The sequence below is a fragment of the Pyrgilauda ruficollis genome, unplaced genomic scaffold, assembly GCF_017590135.1.
Source record: "Pyrgilauda ruficollis isolate IOZ18807 unplaced genomic scaffold, ASM1759013v1 scaffold23, whole genome shotgun sequence".
Lineage (NCBI taxonomy): Eukaryota > Metazoa > Chordata > Aves > Passeriformes > Passeridae > Pyrgilauda > Pyrgilauda ruficollis.
Genome location: NW_024522539.1, coordinates 14,373,903 through 14,389,165, shown reverse-complemented (window position 1 = coordinate 14,389,165; position 15,263 = coordinate 14,373,903). Strand labels below are relative to the sequence as shown.

The 15,263-nt window shown below is 43.5% G+C and overlaps 2 protein-coding genes across 5 annotated transcripts in view; both read left to right on the top strand.

Annotated features, from left to right (window-relative positions):
• The first annotated feature begins 732 nt into the window (after positions 1-732).
• On the top strand, positions 733-9,335 carry MCEE (methylmalonyl-CoA epimerase). The gene is made up of 3 exons (XM_041469041.1): positions 733-956; positions 4,555-4,895; positions 6,393-9,335. The coding sequence occupies exons 1-3, from the start codon at positions 926-928 to the stop codon at positions 6,543-6,545; spliced, it is 525 nt and encodes a 174-aa protein (XP_041324975.1). The 5' UTR covers positions 733-925; the 3' UTR covers positions 6,546-9,335.
• Positions 9,336-12,556: 3,221 nt separating this feature from the next.
• Positions 12,557-15,263, top strand: part of APBA2 (amyloid beta precursor protein binding family A member 2) — an 85,637-nt gene continuing 82,930 nt past the window's right edge. For 2 of the 4 annotated variants that reach the window (XR_005955294.1, XM_041469239.1), the window contains exon 1: positions 12,557-12,747. The gene's annotated coding sequence lies outside the window, so the exon portion shown is untranslated. The remainder of the gene's footprint in view (positions 12,748-15,263) is intronic. The other 2 variants (XM_041469242.1, XM_041469240.1) reach the window with 1 other exon arrangement.

Sequence of the window (15,263 nt, the reverse complement as noted above, 5' to 3'; positions counted from 1 at the left end):
CCTCACTGCCCTCCAGGGCTCCCTACAGCAGGAGGCTGTAGCGTATCACCCTCCTGGTGTCACTTGTCCTGGTGATGGGACGGGAGGACATGGTCTCAAGCTGCACCAGGGGACATTTAGGTTGGACATCATACGAAATTTCTTCACAGAAAGGGTGATTAGATATTTGAATGAGCTGCCTAGGGAGGTGGTGGAGTTACTGTTCCTGGAAGTGTTTAAGTCTGGATGTGGCACTTAAGAGCCCTGGTTTAGTCGACAAGGTCGTGTTCAGTCATAGTTTGGACTCCATGATCTCGGAGGTCTTTTCCAACCTGTTTCTGTGGGATTTGCTCAGAAAACTTCCTCGGCAAATACTTCGTTCTACCTCGGTCTCTCCCAGATCTGTGCAGTGCCCCGGGGAGGGCACGGCCTGTGGGAGGGCACGGCCCCAGGGAGGGCACGGTCCCCGGGAGGGCACGGTACCTGGGCGGGCACGGTACCTGGGCGGGCACGGCCTGTGGGAGGGCACGGCCTGTGGGAGGGCACGGCCCGTGGGGGGGCACGGCCCCCGGGAGCGCACGGCCCCGGGAGGGCGCGGCCGCCTCCCCAGCGCGGCCCCAGGGAGGGCACGGCCTGTGGGAGGGTACGGCCTCCGCAAGGGCACGGTTCCCGGGAGGGCACGGCCCCCGGGAGAGCACGGCCCTTGCGGCGGGCACGGCCTGTGGGGAGGCACGGCCCCCGGGAGCGCGCGGCCCCCGGGAGCGCACGGCCCCGGGAGGGCGCGGCCGCCTCCCCTCAGCGGCGCGGTGCCGCTCCAATGGCGCGCTGTGCTGGCGGGCACGGCCCCTCGCGGTGACACGGCGCTGCCCACACGCTGCGCTGCTGCCGGGCCCGCACCGAGGGTGCCGGGGAGGGCGGCGCTGCCCGCGGCCGATCGGGCGGTGAGATGGCGGCGGTGCTGCGGCGCGGAGCGGCCGGTAACGCGGGGCGGCGGCGAGAAGGGCGGCGGGAAGGGCGGCGGGAGCGCGGGCGGCGGCGGCGGCTCCGCCACGGGGCGGCCGCGGGTCTCGGTGCCTGCTCCGGCCTGGCGGATCTGCCCGTGAGAGCCTCGCAGGCCGAACCAAACTGCCGCTTCTGTAAATAAAAACAAGGTCTCCCGATCCGACTGACGGGCACGTTAACAGCTGACTTTAGCTCGCATAGGGTAAACTTACAGAGCAAACGCCAAACTTAAGGTGCAAGGAGGAGCTTGTCTTTTTTGAAGTGTGGTTTGGAGGTCAAACTCAAAATAATTTCCTGTTCATGATATAACCTCACTCTGGTAGGGTGGGTTGAAGTCACAATGCCCAAACCACACAATTTCACTTGGTCACTACAGACCATGAGAAAAGTGAATGAGAGGCTCAGTGCTGTCAGTGCTCGGTCAGTAGGATACTGGGCATGAAAACACCATTGCATGACTGCACTTTGAAGGAGGGAACAAGAGCTGCAGCACACTGAGACTCACTTTCCTTGTACTGTGAAGCCCATCTGATTCCCAAAAGCCCCGTCCAGCAAGGAGCAGAGCAGCGCTGTGAGCCCAGTTGGCTTCCAGAGTTCCCAATATGCTCACACCACCTTGAAATTGCTGGAATTTGAGAATGACCACACTATGCCCTTTCTCCATTTGGTCCAGAGAGTGAACACACAGCCCCTGTGTGCCAGATTCCCTATGGTAACAGCATCCTCTCCATGCTTTGGGAGTTCATCTCCCCCTGGAAAGAGTGACAATAAAGCAGTGCCCAGTGACAAGGTTTTAACTGCAACCCACTGTTGTAAAACCTTCCCACAGAGAATGAGACTGAGTTCAGTTGGATTTGGCTTGTTTTTGATTCCTTAGTTTCCTTGATTAAGCCAATGAACACTGCTCCACATCAGAAGCAACAAACAAGCCTATGAATAAACATTTGAAGGATGAGGATCTCAGTTTATGAGGTACTTCAGACTTGTTACTTCATAATCTGCTCAGTTAAAGAATGTAACCCTTACCTGGTACAATTGTATATTTAAGCTCTGATGTGCATAGTCAATCATCAATAGAATGACACCCCTAATAGATCAATTTAAAAATATTCTTCAAATGAAGCTGAAGAAAGTTATATAATACAGAACTAGTTTTAGATGTGTATATATATAAATACAAGTGTTTCTTTCCTGGAAACATGGAAGTGATGGGGTTTCAATTTGAAGTTTCTGAAAAGCTTTCTTTTTCACTGCAGGGCCATTTTTTGATTGTTGGGTTAGAAGAAGATTAAAATTTTAAGTAATCTATATGGTTACTAATCTAGATAATTGAAGAAAAACACAAATGGTTTTTGTTTAATCTCAGTCAATTCAATTATGGATTTAAAATTAATACTCTGTATGCATCTGACTAGAGCTAGGATAAATTCACAAGACTTCATAGAATAAATGCTTATATGAGTGAGCATATAAGTATCTTTGACTTTACAAGAATCCTAGGAATATACTTCACTTTTTTGGGGCAGAACCCAAAAGAAAGAACATTTTCTATTGTTTTTTCTAGTGCTTCTCAAATTGCTGAGTAACAAACAGTCTGTGTCTTTGACAATTTACTTGAAAAAGAAAAAACCAAATAAAATTACAGTAACTGTGTGGTCATATGCCGTGTGTGAAGTGCAGCAAGAACTAGAGATGTCAGATGTGAAAGAATAGGAAAATCCTTGCCTTTCCATTAGTAAAGACTGCTTGAAAAAAATACCTACATTAGTAGTATTTCTATTGAACTGCAGTCTGTTAATATTTGGAAGAAAGAATAAAACCATAAAAGGCTCTGGAAAACATAATAAGTTATATAGTAAGGGATCCTTCTCTTTCAAAGGATTTTTCTTCTTTAGAGAATACTGCCTTCCTTCAAGTGGAAAAAAATCTCTTGCTTCAGCAAGAATTGAATAATGTCGTAAGAAATTACAGTACAAAATGGAGCTACTTCAGAAGAAAACTTACGTGGGCGGGAAAGACTGCATAGCAGATATTGGGGGGTTGTTACTTTTTGTAACACATTTATTTACTCTGGTTAACTGTCAAACCCTATACTAGTTAATTAGCCATGCCTTTAATCATGCCACCTAGTTCCTGCATGTTTGTACCTCGTGCATTTTAGGCATTGCACAGCACTGCTCCCTCACAGAATTACTTGGTTCACCCTGACTCAGCGGCATGAACATGGCAAGTATTTCTACAAAATAGTTTCTGCACAGACATTTGAAAAACAAAAATTTCTTTTTTGCCTGAAAATTTCTAAGGGATTTTTTTAACATGTAAAAAGTTGAAAAGCAGTTGCTGTCCTATACCAGTATGATATCCTAAAGGTACCAAGCGAAAGAATTGTCCAGAACTTCTGGCTGTGATGAAGGAGATGACAGGATGGACTGTGTGAAAGCCTGGCAAGAAATACTGCAGGGCAGTTACTTGCAGCACTGGACAAGTTTCTGGAAATACTTAATGTAGGATGTTAATTTAGTATCATCAAAAGATTGTGAATAGACTTACTTTTGTGACACTGAGTCCTTGCTAATATGCACACTGCATGTTGTAAGTGTCAAATACATGCAAACATTTCTTCCTACATCACAGCTCCATGCTCAGAAAGACTTAGGTTTAAGGATTCATCAGTTTTTGAAGAAAAGTTAACTGGCAGAATGTGGGATTCCTGTGGAATGGTCGTTCTCCTGTGGAATGGTAGTTCCGTACTGTGAAGCAAAGCTGATTTAATTAATTACAGCTATTACTGACCTTACAGAGTACCAAGAGCCCAGCCAGGCTATCTGTCCTCAGTGTTTGCAAAGCATCCAGAATCTCAGTGCATCGCTGGCACAACCTCTTAGCAAAACAGCACATTTGTGACTTTAAAGCAAAGAATGCCTCAAAGACTCCCAGAATGCTGAGATGCCTCTAGCTTGGCCTTGAGGCATTGGGAGCTCTGACTTGGCCTAAAGCAAACTGGTGTGGAATTAAAATGCGGCTTTTATGAATATGTCCTTTAATTCTAATTTTGCTTCTAGAAACAACTGATACTATCACAATTTGTCCCCACCCCCAACCCCTCCAGATGCTAGTACTGACAGATTAATTGTTAAGGTAATTAATTTGTAAGTACCCTCATATCTTTATTTTTTGAGATCTTTTTGTTTGTTTGCTATAATTTTGAGATGTACAGGCATATCCTTATTTCTTTATTTCATAAGAAGCTCTGAAAATTTCAAAAGTCACTTTTAAACACATTATACAGTTGGCCTTTACAATTGGTCCTGTTTTCCTCTTTTCAACAGGCATATGTAAGGATTTGCACCAAATTTGAGTCTGATTTGGGGTTTTATTTATTATTATTTTAATACTTCTGAATATTTACTTACTCTGAAAACAGAGTAACTGCTTCCTTGCTCTCAGTCTGCCCTGAGCATTGCACAAGGGTGTGCCAATGACTTGGCAGCTCTGCAGGCCTTTATAGGGGAAAGAGCAGGCACTGAGACTTTCTCAAAAGCAGCATGTCAGTGCTGTTCACTTTTTTTTCAGGGCTTCTTAGCAGACTGCAGACTTCTGCTCCCACAGTACGAACTCTATCATCATCAAAGTCCTTCTCACAAAACATTCCAAGCTGTTTGTGGAAACTGGGCCGACTTAATCACGTGGCAATTGCAGTGCCTGATTTGGAGAAAGCTCAGTCCTTGTATAAAGATGTGTTAGGAGCCCAGGTGAGTGAGACTGTTGCTCTTCCTGAACATGGTGTCTACACTGTTTTTGTGGAGCTGGGAAACACCAAGCTGGAACTTCTACATCCTTTAGGAGAGAAAAGTCCGATTGCAAGCTTCCTGCAAAAAAACAAGACTGGAGGAATGCATCATATCTGCATTGAGGTATTTTAACATAATATTCTTGTAATGAGATAGATACATTCAAGTATGCATGTTTCAATAGGTTTGACCTGTGTTAAGAACTAACATACAAGGCTGTTGTATTTCTTCTCTCTTATACAAAATAGATGTTTTGATAGGCAGCTTGTTTCAAAAAAGGTAACTATTTTAAGAGGGAATTAAACTATTCCTGACCAGTTACAATTTAATGCCTGCAGTGAAAGCCATGCTGGACACAACAGAGTAAGAGAGCAATCCAAGCCTCTTCTAACATGGATGCACCCAAAGGCTTTCCATTGTTTACTGTCACTCATCCTTGGGGATGCAGGAATTCATTCCAGCTGAGCCCAGACTCCTCTTCAGGCCATCTCTGCAGGACAGGAGCAGCAGCTGCTGTGGCTTTTCTGCTCGGGGAAAGAATCTGGAGGGGGCCATGGCACATGTCACATGTGGCCTCTCTAGTTTAGATAATTTGACAGTCATTCCTTTTTGTTTTGCAGACTGGTAGTTGTGTGTGGAAAGAGCTGTAGTGAGTTTGGAATATTCATGAACAAAACTGCTGCAGATAGGTAGGAATTAGGTGATGTCTGTTCCTCTGAATTAAAGCTAGGAATTTCCTTCTTCCCTACTATGGCATTGGGAGAAGAGTTTATTCACTAAATTATGTCCAGACACCTCAGTCTTGAAAAATAGCAATTATATTATTTCAATTCTAGGTCTTTATTGATTATTGACTATTGAACTTTCTAAACTGAGTACTAACATTATTATTTTTAAAAACGAATGTATTTAAGTTGTAGGAAAATTAAAATTTCATTAGATGACATGCCATCAGAACTTCAGATCACAGCATACAGTATAGGTATTTTTGTTAATTACATATTTCTGTAGGAAACTGTACTGAAATACTGTATTAATGGCTGTTATTATAGTAAAGTTCAATACAAAGACCACATCTGGATATATTTTTGATTATTCCAAGCTTTTTTCCTTAGGAAACTTAATGAACCTTAACCTACTCAGAAGCAGAATACATAAATCTAAAAGGGACTTTTACCTTCTGCCTACTGCCCTCCCTTTTTCACCATTTAATGAGTCAGTGCTCTGTCATCATTGATAAAGGGAGGTATTATTCTTTAGTTATTGAGAGCAGAAAGTAATGCAGAATTTAGATTATTTATGGAGTCCTTATAAAGTAACAACAAAAAGATCAATGGTCTTTCTGCATGAGTGATTTCAGTTTATTAATTTCTTAAATATTGCACAATCCATTTAAATAGTGTTTTATAAAATCTTCAAATCTTCAAAATGCAAACTCCATGTAGTATTAAAAATAAAAATACTTCCGTTTTTAAATGGTTTACAACTTAATTTATTTTCAGAATTATATTAGAACTTAGAAATAACATTTCAGTAAGGAACTGCTATTGCTCCAAAATGTAAAATCTGCATAATACAGTGCAATATGTTAATTTGTGTGAATTGTATCTTTTTTAAAAGGTTGATGACATAAAAGCGGCTATGACAGAACTGAAGAAAAAAAAGATACGAATATTGAGTGAAGAGCCAAAAATAGGTGCACATGGCAAACCTGTGATTTTTCTTCACCCTAAAGATTGCCATGGAGTCCTTGTGGAACTTGAGCAAGCTTGAGCTGCAATATTCATAAATTAAACAATAGAAGAGTTGTGAAGTTCCTGAGCTGGTGCTGGGAATATTGATGTGGTATTCAGTCTTTACAAGTTCATTGAAGTTCCCATGGATGAAGTACAGCTTTTGAGTACTGAAATAGTGATACAGATTTAGGGTCTATCTTTGTTGTTATTGCTGATTTAATTTTCAGAATTAATATGTTGGCATTTCTTGAATTCTCTGTGATTCTAAACACAAATACATGAGCTAAGTTACATAAGTACCATAGCAATTTATCTTTTGTTGCCTGTTTGCAGCAAGATTTTACTTCTGTAGCCACAGAAACTGTACAGTTTCTAGGTCAAGCTGCATTATTTTGCTCTACATTTCAGAGCAGAAACCCACTTCCCAGTGACAACAAAATAGCTTAGACATTTTCTTCAGAAATAAAGGAAAACAAACCTTGTGTTTTCTCTTTTCACCATTCACCATCTGTGCTTCACACTGATTGATTGGTTCATGCAATAAAAACCCCATATATTATTGTATGGATGTCTACAATCAGTAAATAAGTTTTTCTTGGCATAACAATTACTGCCAAGGAAGTTAACATGCACAAATCCTCATTTATTTGTTTTATGAACTTTGTGGATATGCAGGCAATGCAAGAAGAGAACCCGAAAACTATTTGCCTGACATATATTTCATACTGTAATGTACTTGTGACATTTTAGTTTTCCCATTTTTCGGGTTTCTTAAAGTTTTTTTTTCCCAAGCTTTCTGCACAGAAGGACATCTTGAAGAGACATGAACAAGCAGCAATTAACCTTTTCACTTAGTTTACAAATAAGGCTTTCCTGTGCAGAAGCACTTACAGAATCAGTGGCAAGCACACTCCACATAATTCTGTACACAGTTGTTTGCATTAAAGACCACGCCAGTATGCTGATGTCACAGGCTGCAGGCAGTTTTGTTAACTTATTTATGAACAGACTTCACTTGATTGGTGTATATTACCCAAGCAGTCTTTTCCTGATGCTTTCTATAACAGGTTTGTTTTGATATTTCAGCTGTAGAAATAGAAGACTTACTATTTCTTTAGTCTTCTCAAGCGTTAAAAAGTCATACTTTCCTAGCTTAACTACAATCTGAATTTTAAATTTTCCTACATCTCTACATATGCAGTAAGAACCTTCAGCTTGATATGAAGATGATTTTAGTCTACAACTTTTTACTTAATGGAATTATTTGCAATGTATGTCATGCTTTCAGCAACAAAATACAAATATAATGTTGACCTGAGATTTAAACATGTTTTTAAAGACACTGACATTTCCTCATGAATTTTACTTCTGAAAAAATCTCTACAAAGCCATGATTTTTTTTAAGAAGATAGTTTTGTACTTAAAATAAATACTCCTTCTGTCATGTTTTAAGAAAAACACAGCCTTCCACAGGGTTCCTAAATTTCATCAAATCACTGTTTAGAGGGTAGTTTGTAATCTAAATTCTAAAATGCTTAAATTTAGAAATCCTAACACTTATGACAGAAATGCAGAATGATTTAATAATCCTGAAAGATGATTTGTCCATTCTAGGAGACATTCTATGAGCAAAGCCACTTTTGCCTTTTCTTTCTGTCAAAGACAATGAGATACCTTTTCTGCAAAACCAGCATAGGAATGCCAATACTAAAAGCCTAGCTGGATAAGATAATTGAACACAAGTCTTTAAACCAAATACCCTTAGTTTGATGCAACAGAAACCATCCTCCCATGGTCCATTCTCCATTTCTTTGTCCTGTCTGAAGGAGATGGACTTCTATGTATGGTATCTATCAACATATCAGAGTAAGTAGCTTGAGGTAGTGTCACAGCTGAGACAACCACAACTCACAGAGTTTCCCCATACAATTTCAGAAGGCTTTAAGCATTCACCCATACACACCACACCACTTCAGAAGGCTGCAAGCATTGCCGTTTTTGATCTTCAGCCCAACCTTTTATCCCCCTTGTGTTCCTGTCTCACAGTTTATACCTTTTTTCTGACAATTCCTAAGGCAGAAGTCCAGAAAACACCAACACACACATACACACAACCCCAGCCCTGCAAAACACAGTTTAGGGCTGCAAATTAATCGGTACACAAAACTGGATCATGTTCTTACAAGCTCTTAAAAACTGATAGGATCAGGCCCCCTTAATTGTCTGGGTGTGTGCTACAGGACAAGAGAATTTCCCCTTCTGGAGCTATAGACTTAGAGAATAGCCACGGGAGCTAGACAACTACAGGATCTGAAGACAGCTACAACTGAGAGAAGGTTCCTGTTCATAAACTTAACTCCCTCAGACTTCAGTGGGAACAGAATCAGCCCCTATCAGCTGTGTAATCCTTCACCTCTCCTTAAGGCAGGCAGCTTTCACAAGTTGTTGTTCTGACTTACCAAAGGTTTGGAACAGGGCTTACATACATGGGCCTTACTCTTTGTCACTGCCATGATTATAAGAGGGGAGTAACACCCAGAAAAACAGTGGAATTTCAGGGATGGAAACTGGGGGGGAATGAGAGAACTGTGATTTGTTCTTTCAGTGGAGGGACATTTAATGTTGTACCATTATACAACTTCTGGGAAGAACAACAGTGATTCAAGTAACTGCAGCCTGATTGTCTTGGAAGGGAATTAGGATCTTCTTTCTTGTTTTTTGTCTGTTTGGTGGATTTTTTAAAACAGCAAAACCTTCTTCTCTGATAATGTCAAGCTTCTCAGAAGATGGAGTGTTAGCATTTTGCCAGTAAATTTTCTCACTCTTGTGCCATTTGTCAAGTGTGAATTCCCTGTTCCAATCTCTCCATGTGCCTTTTTTCCCCTCTGAGCTGAAGCATGTTCCCATTTTATGCTGCCTAAAGCAGAAAAGACACATTTTTCTGGACTCCATCAACATTACTCAGGCAGCTAAAGAGCTCATAATTAAATGATGCAAAGTATCTTTTTTTACTTCCTCTCTGCAGGCCTCAAGTCACTCCTAGGTGAGAGGAGGTGAACAGGCTGCAGAATGAATCCCATTCCTTATGATGAGACAAACCTAGAAGCAAACTTAAAAAGCTGGGAAAAGAACTAACTGCATGCTTTTTAAAAGCTAACCTTACAGTTTTGCAATTCTGCAAAAACTCTGTTCCTGTCATGCTTATTCTGCAATTAATGCACCCAAATTTCATTCCGAATTCTGTTGCTTTCATTATTACCATATAAAGCTAAAGTCTCATAGAAAGACCATGAAACATGGAGATGTTTACATTATCTGGTTGAGGTACTTACCCCAGGAGTGTATGGACAATGATATCCTTGGCACTTCATTTGATTCTGTCCTTACAAGGAATTCTTCCTGTAGTGATGGTTAGTTGGACATGGGTTAGTTGGACATAAGAACCCCCTAACTAAGAGAAAAACTCAGAATTAATTGTTTCAATATCAGTTCCTTTACCAAAGCAGTTGCCATGTTGGCCAAATTGAGGCTGTCAAACAGAATAAGATCATCAAGTTCAACTAGTTAATTAATATGAAAATGGAATCAAACAACAATGTATAAATTAATCAACCTAGGGCTGACATTTTCCAATGGAAGACCTCAACCACTTAGGAATGCAAAATCTGTCACCTTTGACAAGCATTGTCAAAGCACTTTGAAAAATTATGAAATAAATATTTATCTTATTGTGAAGGAGGGATGTTTGTGTCTTGTATGATCTTTAAATATCTATAAAATTATCTTAACTGTCAATTTTAATGTTCATTTACACTGTCTGGCATGTTGTCAAAAAGCATTGCTAATTGCAGAGTACATAGCATAGACTCACAAATGAGGAAGAGTTCTCTAATACATTTTAAAGTAATTATACATTTTGAAGCATTTAATGACTTTTCTAGATCTAATCTAAAGTGTTACTGCTAATACAAAAATAGTAAATAGGTACTAATATCTTCTGTGAAGTAGATCTTTAATGAAAATTTTTACTTATTTTTAACAGTGCATTTTTTTCAGTAATTTTAACAGGTTCAAAACATGATTTTAAGATCTGAAGTAATTTGTAACTGCAGGTACCCAGAAAGGATATGTGATGATGCACAATTTGCATTAAATAAAGGGAATATCCAACTCTGCACCCATGGCTGGCTTTTATGGAAATGATTATTTACAGAAATTGAAGAGTGAGACATTCATGGACTGGTATCATGCACCCTATTTTTACCTTCTATTTTTGTATATAATTTTCCATAATAACCATCTGTCTGAGTCACTGCCTCCAAAATGACGTGGAAGGAGAATGTTTGTTAGAAACTTAAATTTGAAACAGTAAAAAAAAAATATATCCTACTCCCTTTGGGACCTCTGAAGTCTTTGAGAGGTCAGCTGTGGTACAATATTTACAGCTGCAGTAACTTCATAAAGAAAACACCTGCCCTGTTGGGCTGGAAATAGTGCTTTTGGTATTTTGATAAAGTGAAGTGAGACTTTATTATGTATATGAGGCTGTTTCATCAAGTTAACAACTTTGAGAATTAATAATATGAATTACAAGATCTTTGCCAAATGTTTTAACAACCTGTCTACAGATCATACACTGCAGTTCTGTGTAAAACATACATGCATTACAGTTTGGGTAATGTTTTGAGTTTTTAGTATCCTCAAAAGAAAACCAAAATCTGTCAAGTAATTGGGATGTAGAAAGGGACAGATGGGAAAAGTCACCATAGAAAACCATGACAGAAAACAGCCTCTTAGCAGCAAATGGAGATTTAACAAAAATCTTAACAACTAAACTAAAAAAAAACAACCCACAAAATGGTGTTTCCATGAAGACCTTTGCATGTACATGGGATGTGCCTTGGTGCTAACACCAGGGCAAAATGAACACACACCACTCTGAGCACACAGCTATTACAGTAAACACGGATACCTGGCTGATTGCAGTGCAGTGTAATTACATCAGGACAGCTTTTTACTTTTGCTGTAGTGAGAAAGATTAGCTACTATCTCAAATTTGCATAAGTATTAGCAAAGCCTGTCAGAATTGCTCTAAGATACGCGTTTCTTTGTATACAAAATAGTCACTATCACCTAGCTTCCCTCAAAAGATCTAGAGGTTTCTAATAAAAGGCCTGAGGAACTAACTGTGTTTATCACCCACCCCAAGAAATGTTTTTGGAGAAACCCTCTTCAGTGAGCTTTTAAACAGCACACATTGACTCCTACATTATTAAACTTTAGGGGTGGATCTATGTATTATTTGCACAAGGGCACAAAAATCGTGATTTGTTCTCATAAATCTGGCCGCACGATGGAACGTGACTGAGTCCAGTGCTGTCCCCTGCTATAATGTTCAAACTTTTGGTGTTTGGCTTTTAGGAGCACCTCAAGCAACAGGGAAAGGTGAGGCGATCACCTAGCAGGATGACATGGCATTCAGCAATGTTATTCGCACAGAGATGCTGTGGAGACTCCCAGAAAACACCCTCAGCTCCGGCCCAGCGCCGAAGCGGGTCCGCGGGGATACAGAGCGGCCTTGCCGAGTCCACAGCGGGATGCGGGCGTCCAGCAAACATCGCTGTGGCAGCCGCGGCTCCAGGGGCTCGGGAGGGAGCTGGGGCCGGGGCCGCGGCCTGCTCTGCCCAGTGCCCGCTCCTGGACACGGTCACTGAGCCACAGCTGCTGGGGCTGGGAGGCACGGGCACCTGCAGCGGGTGACACGGGAACGCGTCCAGGTGGGTTCGGAGTGTCTTCAGAGAGGGAGACGCCACAGCCTCCCCGGGCAGCTCTGCCAGCGCTGTGCCACCCTCTATGTGAAGAAGTTCTCCCTCACGCTGAGGTGAAACTTGTGCTTCAGTTTATGGCCATTGCTCCTCGTCCTGTCGCTGGCTGCCGCCGACGAGTGCGGCACACGCGGAGCTGGCACGGTGCCCGGCCCCGGTCCGGAGGTGGATGGCGGGCAGGTCAGTGCGTCCCGCCGAGCCCCCCGGGCTGCGCGGGGCCCGGGGCCGCCCCCCCGCTCCCGCCGGGGCCGTGAGGCGGCGCGGGCGCTATGCGCCATGCAGGTTCCCGGGCGCTGGCGCAGGCAGGTTCCCGGGCGGGCCCGCCGCGGTGTGCGGCGCTCGGCAGCCACACAAAAGAGCGGCTGCGGCTGCGGCTGCCCCGCTGCCCGGGACCGGCCCCGCCGCTGCACCGCGGTAAGGACCGGGGGCGCAGGGCGGGGTGTGACCGACCGACAGACGGACATACCGTCCGCCGGCCGGGGTCGTCGCGGGCACGGGCGGCTCCGTCGGGGGTGGGGCGGCAGCATCCCGCGGGTCCCCTCAGGGGAGAGGGGAGCCCCCGGGCACGCCTCCGGCCCCCGCCAGCACGGCCGATGCTCCCCTCGAATCGGGGCTGGGGGCTGCTCTCCCCGCGAGCGGCTGCCCCCGCTTTATCGCATCCTCATCTTCATCCCCATCCCCATCCCCTGGCAACCGAGCTGCCCGCAAGCGGACGGGGAGCGGGGGTGAAGGGGAGCCCCTGCGGCATGGCGGAGCGGCCGGCGCCGTCGCGGTCGGCGGCGCGGGGCTCCGGCACCGGGGGCTGCCGCCCTCCCGCTTGTCCCCGCTGTGCCCGGGGAGGCGCCGCCACCGCCCCCCGCCAGGCGAGGGAGAACCGGCGGCGATCCCCCGGGCCGGGCTGCGGTTCCGCTCGGCTCCCCCGGGACGGAGCGAGCTCCGAGCCCGGCCCGGCCGCCTCAGCCCCGCCGTGCCGGGACGGCGGCTCCGGGTAACGCGGGGACCGGCCGGGCAGCATCCGCATCATGGTCCGCGTTTTGTGGGAGGGCGGGAGGCTTAAGTCCGTTTGTCTTAATAAGAGTGAAAAGAAAAGCGAGAGGAGCCCTGCTGTAATGCAATACCGCTCGGAGTTTGTATTTGGTTCTGATTTCATGTCTCCACTCTAGCAAAGGGATCAGAACCTTTGATCTGCTCTTTCCCCGTTCCCTCAATCATGATCTGGAGGGACAAGGGTGCTCAATTAAGAATACCTGATTTTTGATGGATAAACAGCATGAGATATTATAGCATGGTCTGTTTGCCTCTTATTGAACAGTTTTTTGAATATGTGTGTGTGGTGCCTTGTATTGCCATAACAAAAGGAATGGGGGTGGGGGAAAGGAAGGGAATACTGCATTTAGAGCTGCATCTTGGAAAGTCAAAGACTGCCTTATTTTGCCTCAACTGGCAATCTGTGCTTTCAGATTTACGTACTTTGCATCCTCAGTGTTGTTTTGGTGGTTGTTGCATGCTAGTGAGTACATACAAGAAAAGAAATTTAAATAAAGACAAGAGATCATACAACATGTATAGTACAGAGATAATGTGCATTGCAGTGATGTTTAAGAAAAGTCTGAAATTGCTGTGACCAGTTTGAAAAATGCAAGTAGTGTTTTCAGTTGCCTTACCTGGCCAAGGCCACCCTATAATCTCCCAGGAGGGGCTGGGAAATCTGTTTGCAGAAAAAGTATTTGTCTATTACACCTGCTACCCAAGAACCCCTCATTACTTAATAAGTAGAACTGAAAAAGAGAAACAATTACTGTCATAGTGTTTTTGTGGTTCTGGGTAAGCTACAGTGTTGCAAATATAACATAGCTTTAAAGGGAAGGAATTCGAGTTTAAGATATAATACAGCATGTGCAGGTTATGTGTTTGAGAAGCAAAAGATTGACATTTATGTCAAGCATAAAATGGCAATTTATCATTGTATCATCCCAGTTCTTCTCCATATGGGACAGACAAGATTAAAGAGCTTTTCTTTCATATGTTGTTCTGCAAGAGCTAAACTGCTGAAGTTGAAGCCATTGTCCTTAGTCCATTTGGGGCTCATAGGATTTCATGCTGCAGAACTGTCCTTATAAACCCTGTCAGAGTTTCTAAATTCTCTGATAGTTTAGCCTGTACCTGCACTTGGAAATATCTGAAGCTATTTTTAAAAATGCATCAGCAGCTACGTTATTGCTCCCTCTTGATCCTCTGATAGTAAAGGAAAAGTGTTCTTGCAAAGGCCATAAAGGCTCAGCTCTTTTGGTCAAAGTATTACAGTTCTAAGGAGGAGTCTCAAAAAGCATGTTTTGTGTAGCTACTTGATTAATGCTGGTTCAGGTTGCGGACTGGACATGAATTTAAACAAGCTAGGTCTTTAAAAAGTGACCTTTGCTTAAGGCTGTGAACATAAGAAACCACTTCAAGAAGCATAATTTTACCATCTCTCCAGCTGTTCTGATAAGAATATTTGCTAAGAAATAATTCGTGAAAATACCATAGTTTAAACATCTTTCAGTTAATATTCCTGTGCTGAGAGGGTGGAGAAATTAGAGAAAGTGACCTGTTCCAAGCTACCAGCTCACAGAGAGACATATGGAGGAGTCTGGTTTTTTTCAGAACAAATCTTGGTTGTAGCCTTTGAACACATCAGGGTTCAGGTGCTTCTGCAGACTTTTTATATCCATTTCTCTGTGTTTAAATAAACAAGGCAATTCTTTCAAGCACTGGTATTGGTAGTGGTAGAGGCCAAGGAGCAGCCCTGCCAAAAAGGCCTGGAGGTCCTGGTGAACAGCAAACTGGACATGAGCCAGCCACAGCCCCTGGCAACAAGGACAGCCAGGAGCATCCTGGTCTGTATGAGCAGCAGTGCAGCGAGGACATGGAGGGAAGTGATTATTCCCTCC